The 11,383-nt window shown below is 47.0% G+C and overlaps 2 protein-coding genes and 1 long non-coding RNA gene across 11 annotated transcripts in view; 1 reads left to right on the top strand and 2 right to left on the bottom strand.

Moving 5' to 3' along the window:
• The window catches only part of slc9a5 (solute carrier family 9 member A5), a 105,143-nt gene extending 98,881 nt beyond the window's left edge, over positions 1 to 6,262 (bottom strand). Inside the window, exon 1 of the mRNA XM_045708756.1 lies at positions 5,676 to 6,262. Within this exon, the coding sequence (XP_045564712.1) occupies positions 5,676 to 6,048 (373 nt within the window). The 5' untranslated portion in view covers positions 6,049 to 6,262. The remainder of the gene's footprint in view (positions 1 to 5,675) is intronic.
• A 1,960-nt stretch (positions 6,263 to 8,222) lies between these two features.
• On the top strand, positions 8,223 to 8,846 carry LOC123730772 (uncharacterized). 3 transcript variants are annotated; one of them, XR_006762204.1, is made up of 4 exons: positions 8,223 to 8,382; positions 8,413 to 8,522; positions 8,603 to 8,692; positions 8,773 to 8,846. It is a non-coding gene; the product is annotated as an uncharacterized lncRNA (long non-coding RNA). The 3 variants fall into 3 exon arrangements; XR_006762202.1 differs by having other exon boundaries at positions 8,723 to 8,842; XR_006762203.1 differs by having other exon boundaries at positions 8,743 to 8,825.
• Positions 8,847 to 8,872: 26 nt separating this feature from the next.
• The window catches only part of LOC106588129 (FH1/FH2 domain-containing protein 1-like), a 141,488-nt gene continuing 138,977 nt past the window's right edge, over positions 8,873 to 11,383 (bottom strand). For all 7 annotated transcript variants that reach the window (XM_045708614.1, XM_045708616.1, XM_045708618.1 and 4 more), the window contains one exon: positions 8,873 to 10,742. In XM_045708614.1, the coding sequence (XP_045564570.1) occupies positions 10,660 to 10,742 (83 nt within the window). In that variant the 3' untranslated portion in view covers positions 8,873 to 10,659. The remainder of the gene's footprint in view (positions 10,743 to 11,383) is intronic.

Below are 11,383 nucleotides of genomic sequence, written 5' to 3' on the forward strand. Positions count from 1 at the left end.
CCTGTATAGCCACATAACATGGTTATAACTATAATGTTGATATCATGGTCAGTCCTGTATAGCCTCATAACATGGTTATAACTATAATGTTGATATCGTGGATGGTCAGTCCTGTATAGCCTCATAACATGGTTATAACTATGATGTTGATATCGTGGATGGTCAGTCCTGTATAGCCTCATAACATGGTTATAACTATAATGTTGATATCATGGATGGTCAGTCCTGTATAGCCTCATAACATGGTTATAACTATAATGTTGATGTCGTGGATGGTCAGTCCTGTATAGCCTCATAACATGGTTATAACTATAATGTTGATATCATGGTCAGTCCTGTATAGCCTCATAACATGGTTATAACTATAATGTTGATATCATGGTCAGTCCTGTATAGCTTCATAACATGGTTCTAACTATAATGTTGATATCGTGGATGGTCAGTCCTGTATAGCCTCATAACATGATTATAACTATAATGTTGATATCATGGACGGTCAGTCCTGTATAGCCTCATAACATGGTTATAACTATAATGTTGATATCTATGGTCAGTCCTGTATAGCCTCATAACATGGTTATAACTATAATGTTGATATCATGGTCAGTCCTGTATAGCCTCATAACATGGTTATAACTATAATGTTGATATCATGGATGGTCAGTCCTGTATAGCCTCATAACATGGTTCTAACTATAATGTTGATATCATGGATGGTCAGTCCTGTATAGCCTCATAACATGGTTATAACTATAATGTTGATATCGTGGATGGTCAGTCCTGTATAGCCTCTATAACATGGTTATAACTATAATGTTGATATCATGGATGGTCAGTCCTGTATAGCCTCATAACATGGTTATAACTATAATGTTGATGTCATGGACGGTCAGTCCTGTATAGCCTCTATAACATGGTTCTAACTATAATGTTGATATCATGGATGGTCAGTCCTGTATAGCCTCATAACATGGTTATAACTATAATGTTGATATCATGGACGGTCAGTCCTGTATAGCCTCATAACATGGTTATAACTATAATGTTGATATCATGGATGTCAGTCCTGTATAGCCTCATAACATGGTTATAACTATAATGTTGATATCATGGGTCAGTCCTGTATAGCCTCATAACATGGTTATAACTATAATGTTGATATCGGGATGGTCAGTCCTGTATAGCCTCATAACATGGTTATAACTATGATGTTGATATCTGGATGGTCAGTCCTGTATAGCCTCATAACATGGTTATAACTATAATGTTGATATCTGATGGTCAGTCCTGTATAGCCTCATAACATGGTTATAACTATAATGTTGATGTCTGGATGGTCAGTCCTGTATAGCCTCATAACATGGTTATAACTATAATGTTGATATCATGGTCAGTCCTGTATAGCCTCATAACATGGTTATAACTATACTGTTGATATCATGGTCAGTCCTGTATAGCCTCATAACATGGTTATAACTATAATGTTGATATCATGGATGGTCAGTCCTGTATAGCCTCATAACATGGTTATAACTATAATGTTGATATCGTGGATGGTCAGTTCCTTGCATCCATATCTCTGTCTATTAATCTGAGAGTGGTTACATTTCTTCCAGGCCCGTCCCTCAGCTTTTTACCAAAACATATCACAATGTCACCAATAAAAATGTCAACAGTAGGCCTGTAACAAATGCAGCATATGCCATTTATTTAATCACATGTAAACAGCACTTTTCAGTAGTGCTCAAAGCCATTCCATGAACACAGCATTTATTTTTCAACTTGAATCAACGAGCCCAATCAGTTCTCCATGACAACACGATCATAAACAACGGCGTAGGACTGGCGAATACATCCTTTAGTTTTGGGGTTATGTTCCGGTTAAACAATTTACCAAACAATAAATCCTATTCTTGAAGATAAAAAGGGGTGTTTGTTGCACCCTCGACAACTACTATGATTATTATTATTTGACCATGCTGGTCATTTATGAACATTTGAACATCTTGACCATGTTCTGTTATAATATCCACCCGGCACAGCCAGAAGAGGACTGACCACCCCTCATAGCCTGGTTCCTCTCTAGGTTTCTTCCTAGGTTCTGGCCTTTCTAGGGAGTTTTTCCTAGCCACCCCTCATAGCCTGGTTCCTCTCTAGGTTTCTTCCTAGGTTTTGGCCTTTCTAGGGAGATTTTCCTAGCCACCCCTCATAGCCTGGTTCCTCTCTAGGTTTCTTCCTAGGTTCTGGCCTTTCTAGGGAGATTTTCCTAGCCACCCCTCATAGCCTGGTTCCTCTCTAGGTTTCTTCCTAGGTTCTGGCCTTTCTAGGGAGTTTTTCCTAGCCACCCCTCATAGCCTGGTTCCTCTCTAGGTTTCTTCCTAGGTTCTGGCCTTTCTAGGGAGATTTTCCTAGCCACCCCTCATAGCCTGGTTCCTCTCTAGGTTTCTTCCTAGGTTCTGGCCTTTCTAGGGGAGTTTTTCCTAGCCACCGTGCTTCTACACCTGCATTGCTTGCTGTTTGGGGTTTTAGGCTGGGTTTCTGTACAGCACTTTGAGAATATCAGCTGATGTACGAAGGGCTATATAAAAATAAATTTGATTTGTATAACATTTATTGTAATGACAGGAATTCGGATAGACTTTGGTTTTTAAATGTAAAGATATAATTAAATCGTATTATTATTATTATTATTATTATTATTATATGTAGTAGAAAGCGATAGGTTAGAAGAAGCCTACATAACCAAAAAATAAAGTTTAAATTTAACATCCATATATGGCCAGCTATGTAAACAGTGATTTATCCTGCAATAGATGTCGTTCGATTGGTAACATATATTTTCTGTCTTCATCTAATGCCTCTTAAAGGGAAAAGTAATCTAAAAGTAACTGAATGTAATCAGATTACATTACTGAGTTTTGGGGTAATCCAACTGATTTTGAACAGTTAACTAGTAACTAGTAACGGGTTACATTATAGAAGGTAACCTACCCAACCCTGGTCATAACCAGTGAGTCCACAGAGAGTCCAATAGCTAGACAGAGAGTCCACAGAGAGTCCAATAGCTAGACAGTGAGTCCACAGAGAGTCCAATAGCTAGACAGTGAGTCCACAGAGAGTCCAATAGCTAGACAGTGAGTCCACAGAGAGTCCAATAGCTAGACAGAGAGTCCACAGAGAGTCCAATAGCTAGACAGTGAGTCCACAGAGAGTCCAATAGCTAGACAGTGAGTCCACAGAGAGTCCAATAGCTAGACAGAGAGTCCACAGAGAGTCCAATAGCTAGACAGTGAGTCCACAGAGAGTCCAATAGCTAGACAGAGAGTCCATTAGCTAGACAGAGAGTCCAATAGCTAGACAGAGAGTCCACAGAGAGTCCAATAGCTAGACAGAGAGTCAGGGCCACAGTAAGGGTCAACTCAACATGTTACTGGACCTCAGTGAGTCCTGAGAATGTGTGTGTGTGTGTGGTGGGGGGGGGTTCTGAACATGCCAGGACCCTCTAGGAAAGGGGCCACTGGGGCTGGGGGGCCACTGGGGCTGGGAGGCCACTGGGGCTGGGAGGCCACTGGGGCTGGGAGGCCAGTAGGGCTGGGAGGCCAGTAGGGCTGGGTATCTGGGGCTGGGAGGCCAGTAGGGCTGGGTATCTGGGGCTGGGTGGCCACTGGGGCTGGGGGGCCACTGGGGCTGGGGGGCCACTGGGGCTGGGAGGCCAGTAGGGCTGGGAGGCCAGTAGGGCTGGGTATCTGGGACTGGGAGGCCAGTAGGGCTGGGTATCTGGGACTGGGAGGCCAGTAGGGCTGGGTTTATGGGACTGGGAGGCCAGTAGGGCTGGGAGGCCAGATGGGCTGGGAGGCCAGATGGGCTGGGATTCTGGGGCTGGGAGGCCAGTAGGGCTGGGTATCTGGGGCTGGGAGGCCAGTAGGGCTGGGAGGCCAGTAGGGCTGGGAGGCCAGATGGGCTGGGATTCTGGGGCTGGGAGGCCAGTAGGACTGGGAGGCCAGTAGGGCTGGGAGGCCAGATGGGCTGGGATTCTGGGGCTGGGAGGCCAGTAGGGCTGGGAGGCCAGATGGGCTGGGATTCTGGGGCTGGGAGGCCAGTAGGGCTGGGATTCTGGGGCTGGGAGGCCAGTAGGGCTGGGAGGCCAGTAGGGCTGGGTATCTGGGGCTGGGAGGCCAGTAGGGCTGGGAGGCCAGTAGGGCTGGGAGGCCAGATGGGCTGGGATTCTGGGGCTGGGAGGCCAGTAGGGCTGGGTTTATGGGACTGGGAGGCCAGTAGGGCTGAGTATCTGGGGCTGGGAGGCCAGTAGGGCTGGGTGGCCAGTAGGGCTGGGAGGCCAGTAGGGCAGGGTTTATGGGACTGGGAGGCCAGTAGGGGTGGGTATCTGGGGCTGGGAGGCCAGTAGGGCTGGGTATCTGGGACTGGGAGGCCAGTAGGGCTGGGAGGCCAGTAGGGCTGGGAGGCCAGTAGGGCTGGGTGGCCAGTAGGGGTGGGTATCTGGGGCTGGGAGGCCAGTAGGGCTGGGAGGCCAGTAGGGCTGGGAGGCCAGATGGGCTGGGATTCTGGGGCTGGGAGGCCAGTAGGGCTGGGATTCTGGGGCTGGGAGGCCAGTAGGGCTGGGAGGCCAGTAGGGCTGGGTATCTGGGGCTGGGAGGCCAGTAGGGCTGGGAGGCCAGTAGGGCTGGGTATCTGGGGCTGGGAGGCCAGTAGGGCTGGGAGGCCAGTAGGGCTGGGAGGCCAGATGGGCTGGGATTCTGGGGCTGGGAGGCCAGTAGGGCTGGGTTTATGGGACTGGGAGGCCAGTAGGGCTGGGAGGCCAGTAGGGCTGGGAGGCCAGTAGGGCTGGGAGGCCAGTAGGGCAGGGTTTATGGGACTGGGAGGCCAGTAGGGCTGGGAGGCCAGTAGGGCTGGGAGGCCAGTAGGGCAGGGTTTATGGGACTGGGAGGCCAGTAGGGCTGGGAGGCCAGTAGGGCTGGGTTTATGGGACTGGGAGGCCAGTAGGGCTGGGAGGCCAGTAGGGCAGGGAGGCCAGTAGGGCTGGGAGGCCAGTAGGGCTGGGTATCTGGGGCTGGGAGGCCAGTAGGGCTGGGAGGCCAGTAGGGCTGGGTGGCCAGTAGGGGTGGGTATCTGGGACTGGGAGGCCAGTAGGGCATGAAGGGAGGATGAAGCGTTGAATAGAGAAAGAGAAGGAGAGAAATTAAAATGAAGTGATGTTTGAAATGAAAGAGTTTCAAACATCATGTCTCAGAGGTCTAAAGCAGAATAGTTTCTTCCCCCAAGTCAATGACAGGCATACTGTCATCATCATCATCATCAGCTCCACTAGTATCATACTGAAAGAGCTCTCTGTAGCAGGGGGCTGTTCAGAAGTGCAGGAAAACTAGCCTGTAAATACCTAGCTGAGGACTTATCTTTAGGACTTCTCTTTAGTGTCGCTGGACATTCCTGTTACATCAAAACTACACGTTTAAAATGGTTTAAGATATATGATATAATATAATATATATAAGATATATTTACACATATACCGCAGCTCTGTATGTGTAATAGTCCTATTTATAGGTTTGCTAAAATACCTTTTATAGACTACGGGATATCACAAAGATCAAATGGTTGCTTGGTAACTCGGTTATACGCCAGTACATTCAGAGAAATAGGGTCAGATGTCCACTTACGGATTTTCGCGACACTGGCCACCAGGATCCATATAGCGATAACGTAAGGCGTCTGTACATAACTCCATTCCCACTGCACCATCTGGAACCCTCCGCCGTGGCGGTGCGACTCTCCGCCGCCGTCCTCCGTGATCGCGGACGGTTCCTCTGCGGACCGGGCCAAGGCAATACCCGGCGAGGCATACTCCTCCTGGGGTTGGACCTGGAAGCGGTCTAGAGAGGTGGTCGGAGAAGCGGGTAGCGACGGACCGGTTAATCCACCGCTACGCAGCCCCAGGTCCGGAAAAAGCGACGCGTCTGTCGCGGGGAGGTCAGCCGCATCTTTACCGACTACCGACAGCAGAAGGAGCACAGGCACATTGAAGACGAGCATCTTCCCGTTAAACTCACTCAGCCTCGCGTCATCTTCTATTCTCTTTTATATACACACCATCAAGGGGAGGACCGGAGGTAAGATGGGAAGGACACGACGTAAGGGACGATACCTGTCACCGGTTTGCGGTTTACAATATCAACAACACCTCTCTCTCTCTCTCTAAGCGGTACGCTATGGTAACCCAGTCGAGGCTCTTACCGGCTGGCATAGCCTATCTTGGCACGTGACCCAAACTCTGAGAACCGTTATGACCCCCCCCCCCGTTAAAGAGCCATCACATGCGCACGGGCCACAGCAGAGTGCGGATCTGAGAGCTGTCAATGTATTGTTTTTAAAGACCACTACTCCTGACTGTGGCATTCTGTGAAAGACGACTAGTCCTGACTGTGCCATTCTGTGAAAGACGACTACTCCTGAATGTAGCATTCTGTGAAAGACTACTAGTCCTGACTAGCATTCTGTGAAAGACGGCTACTCCTGACTGTAGCATTCTGTGAAAGACCACTACTCCTGACTGTAGCATTCTGTGAAAGACAACTAGTCCTGACTGTAGCATTCTGTGAAAGATGACTAGTCCTGACTGTAGCATTCTGTGAAAGACTGCTAGTCCTGACTGTAGCATTCTGTGAAAGACGACTACTCCTGACTGTAGCATTCTGTGAAAGATTGAGACAGTTTACTACTAGAGCCATAAGGTAATGTAACCCAACACAATCTGAGTGAAAGAATAACATCGGTACAGTCGACTGTAGGCTTGAAGATGTTTTTATTCATGTTTTTATACATTTGGGAAACATATGACGATAAAACACTTAAAATAAGACTTCAATTAAGCATTATTACAACCATTGAGCATTTAGTTACAGTTCGCCGTCGCTCCTGTGTCCAAACAGACACACACACAGTCTCATGATACGACCATCGTGTCCTCAGATAGATGGTAACAATAGAAAGTAAATGACCAGAACACATTCACAGAGGAGGACGAGGGTCTATCTTTAAACATATGTGCCTCAGAATAGTGACTGAAGTGAGGGTACGTTTTAAAAATGGCACCCTTCTCCCTACACATTGCAGTACTTTCAAAAGTAGTGTACTACTGTATATAGGGAATAGGGTGCGATTTGGGACACAGGCGTGGAACTACTGTATATAGGGAATAGGGTGCGATTTGGGACACAGGCGTGGAACTACTGTATATAGGGAATAGGGTGTGATTTGGGACAAAGCGTGGAGTACATCTCTCTACAGGAAATAGTGAATGTGTAAACAACATGCAGTACACGCATTCCACCTAGAACAACTGAAACACACTTCATATACACAACTCAATACACACAGGTAAACACACAGGTAAACACAACTCAATACACACAGGTAAACACAACTCAATACACACAGGTAAACACACAGGTATACACACAGGTAAACACACAGGTATACACACAGGTATACACACAGGTATACACACAGGTAAACACACAGGTATACACACAGGTAAACACACAGGTATACACAACTCAATACACACAGGTAAACACACAGGTAAACACAACTCAATACACACAGGTATACACACAGGTAAACACACAGGTACACACACAGGTATACACACAGGTATACACACAGGTAAACACACAGGTAAACACACCTGTACTCGACACAACTAAGGGAAGTGAACACGTGATCAGAAAACAGTGTAGTCATGACAACGTTATCCTTGCTATTGTATCATACCCCACCTCCTAGTGCAAACAGGCAAATCTCTTTATTCTCTACATAACATAGTCAGAACTTCCTTCAAAAACGCCGCCCTTAAAATGATTGTATTTCAGAAAGACACTGTATGGATTCTCCCCCCCGTGGACCCCGAATATCTCTCTCTGTGTACACACAATACCGTGAACCTTGGAAACAGAGGTCACCGTTAGTTCATCGCTACTGTGCACGTTGGAGACAGAGTGGCGTCCTTACACGGAGTCGAATTACACTTAACATTAAGGGTGTAAGTGTTGTTTTATCCTGTTCCATATGACCAGAGGCTGTTCTATATGACCAGAGGGTGTTCTATGCTGTTCTATATGACCAGAGGGTGTTCTATGCTGTTCTATATGACCAGAGGGTGTTCTATATGACCAGATGGTGGTTAATGCTGTTCTATATGACCAGAGGCTGTTCTATATGACCAGAGGGTGTTCTATATGACCAGAGGTTGTTCTATATGACCAGAGGGTGTTCTATATGACCAGAGGGTGTTCTATATGACCAGAGGGTGTTCTATATGACCAGAGGGTGTTCTATATGACCAGAGGCTGTTCTATATGACCAGAGGTTGTTTAATGCTGTTCTATATGACCAGAGGGTGTTCTATATGACCAGAGGGCGTTTTATGCTGTTCTATATGACCAGAGGGTGTTATATGCTGTTCTATATGACCAGACGTTGCTTTATGCTGTTCTATATGACCAGAGGTTGTTCTATATGACCAGAGGGTGTTCTATATGACCAGAGGGTGTTCTATATGACCAGAGGCTGTTCTATATGACCAGAGGCTGTTCTATATGACCAGACGTTGCTTTATGCTGTTCTATATGACCAGAGGGTGTTCTATATGACCAGAGGCTGTTCTATATGACCAGAGGTTGTTTAATGCTGTTCTATATGACCAGAGGGTGTTCTATATGACCAGAGGGCGTTTTATGCTGTTCTATATGACCAGAGGGTGTTCTATATGACCAGAGGCTGTTCTATATGACCAGAGGGTGTTCTATATGACCAGAGGGTGTTCTATATGACCAGAGGGTGTTCTATATGACCAGAGGCTGTTCTATATGACCAGACGTTGCTTTATGCTGTTCTATATGACCAGAGGGTGTTCTATATGACCAGAGGGTGTTCTATATGACCAGAGGGTGTTCTATATGACCAGAGGTTGTTCTATATGACCAGAGGTTGTTCTATGCTGTTCTATATGACCAGAGGCTGTTCTATATGACCAGAGGCTGTTCTATATGACCAGAGCTTGAATCCTAAAGGTTTGTGTTGGAACAATCAACCCTCCTGAACTGAAATATGATACAGAATACTACACACCGTACAGTACCTAGACTCACACACACACACACACACCCCGTGGGGTCCAAGTATTAACAGTGAAACAAGGTTTGTGTGTGTGATAAATAATGTGGGCATGTGACCTGGTTTATATGTCCTCTGTCTGGATCAGATCACCTCGTGTGTCGTCTGAGACGTCCCTCTGTGTGTGTGTGTGTGTGTGTGTTGTCTGAGACATCTCTCTGTGTGTGTGTGTGTGTGTGTGTTGTCTGAGACCAGGCTCAACATGACCTCTAACAGCATATAGAACATTAGACTCTCTCACACTATAATCATATAAAGTTAATAACATCGGATGCTTTTATCCATTATAATAATAATAATAATAATTGTACCAGACTTTATATTCAACCACTTCTTGACTAAAACATCCTGTTTCCTCCCTCCACCCACCGGTCCAGGAGGTTGTTACCCCCCCCTCCACCACCCTGATTCCAGACACACAATAGTCTTTAAAAATAGTCTCATTTGTCCTTAATGTTCAGTTAAATGTACATCATACTGTATAAATCTCTTAAATATGATACATCATGATGTCTACCACAGCAAAACATCTGTATATTTACATCAATTCCTGAAACGCTTCTCCGGGCCTTCAGCCGCGTTTCCTGAAACGCTTCTCCGGGCCTTCAGCCGCGTTTCCTGAAACGCTTCTCCGGGCCTTCAGCCGCGTTTCCTGAAACGCTTCTCCGGGCCTTCAGCCGCGTTTCCTGAAACGCTTCTCCGGGCCTTCCGCCGCGTTTCTACCGAGTGACTCGTCCATTTAGAGGAGAAAAAACTAAACAATGAACAGTAGAGTTTTTCATATCTTCCAGCACGACGTGAAGAGAAATGGGTGTTATGTTAGTGAGACAGGAACAACCCCAGCCTTAGGGGGGGGGTACTGCTTTCAACACCAGCCTTAGGGGGGGGGTACTGTAGTCAACACCAGCCTTAGGGGGGGGTACTGTAGTCAACACCAGCCTTAGGGGGGGGGGTACTGTAGTCAACACCAGCCTTAGGGGGGGGTACTGTAGTCAACACCAGCCTTAGGGGGGGTACTGTAGTCAACACCAGCCTTAGGGGGGGTACTGTAGTCAACACCAGCCTTAGGGGGGGGTACTGTAGTCAACACCAGCATGTCCTTCCTATATGTACTGTCTCTTCTTTATGTCAAATCAGGACTTTCTAAGATCCAGGCCCTTGGTACTGGCATGACTTCATCCTTCCCTCTTCATTGCTGGTGTGTGTGGTAGTACTCCGTCTCAGTCTGTCTGTGTAGGTCTGTGTGTCTCTGTGTGTTCAGAGCTTGTCACCCATCTGTGTAGGTCTGTGTGTCTCTGGGTGTTCAGAGCTTGTCACCAGTCTGTGTAGGTCTGTGTGTGTGTGTTCAGAGCTTGTCACCCAGTCTGTGTAGGTCTGTGTGTGTGTGTTCAGAGCTTGTCACCAGTCTGTGTAGGTCTGTGTGTTCAGAGCTTGTCACCCGTCTGTGTAGGTCTGTGTAGGTCTGTGTGTTCAGAGCTTGTCACCAGTCTTGTTGCCGAGTCCCAGAGCCTGAACCACGTCGACACTAAGTCCGCTCTTCAGAGTCCTCCTCACTGCAACACACAGAAACACCACGTCAAACCAGATGAGAACAACACACACGTTACCACGCCAACGCACCGTCTCAGGGATAATAAAAAAACACATTCCCCCCCACCTACCCCCCCCACCCCACCACCCAGCGGTCCAGGAGGTTTCCCACCCACCGACCCAGCGGTCCAGAGCCCTATTCCCTATATAGTGGTACTACTATAGACCAGAGCCCTATTCCCTATATAGTGGTACTACTATAGACCAGGGCCCTATTCCCTATATAGTGGTACTACTATAGACCAGGGCCCTATTCCCTATATAGTGGTACTACTATAGACCAGGGCCCTATTCCCTATATAGTGGCACTACTTTAGACCAGGGCCCTATTCCCTATATAGTGGTACTACTTTAGACCAGAGCCCTATTCCCTATATAGTGCACTACTTTAGACCAGGGCCCGATAGGGTGCCATTTTGGATGATGTCAACACATCTTCATTTTGTTGAAGGTTCTTGTACACTTTACTGAGATGTCAGGATGTCAGTTGAGAACAGAAATCAGTTCTTCATTTGTGGGAGGATATAAACGCTGGGTATGTAGATATCTTTAGAGAGAGGAACTAACAACAGAGATATTATGGGCCCAGGGAGATAACGCTCTG

Source organism: Salmo salar, chromosome ssa26 (assembly GCF_905237065.1).
Source record: "Salmo salar chromosome ssa26, Ssal_v3.1, whole genome shotgun sequence".
NCBI classification, from domain to species: Eukaryota; Metazoa; Chordata; class Actinopteri; order Salmoniformes; family Salmonidae; genus Salmo; species Salmo salar.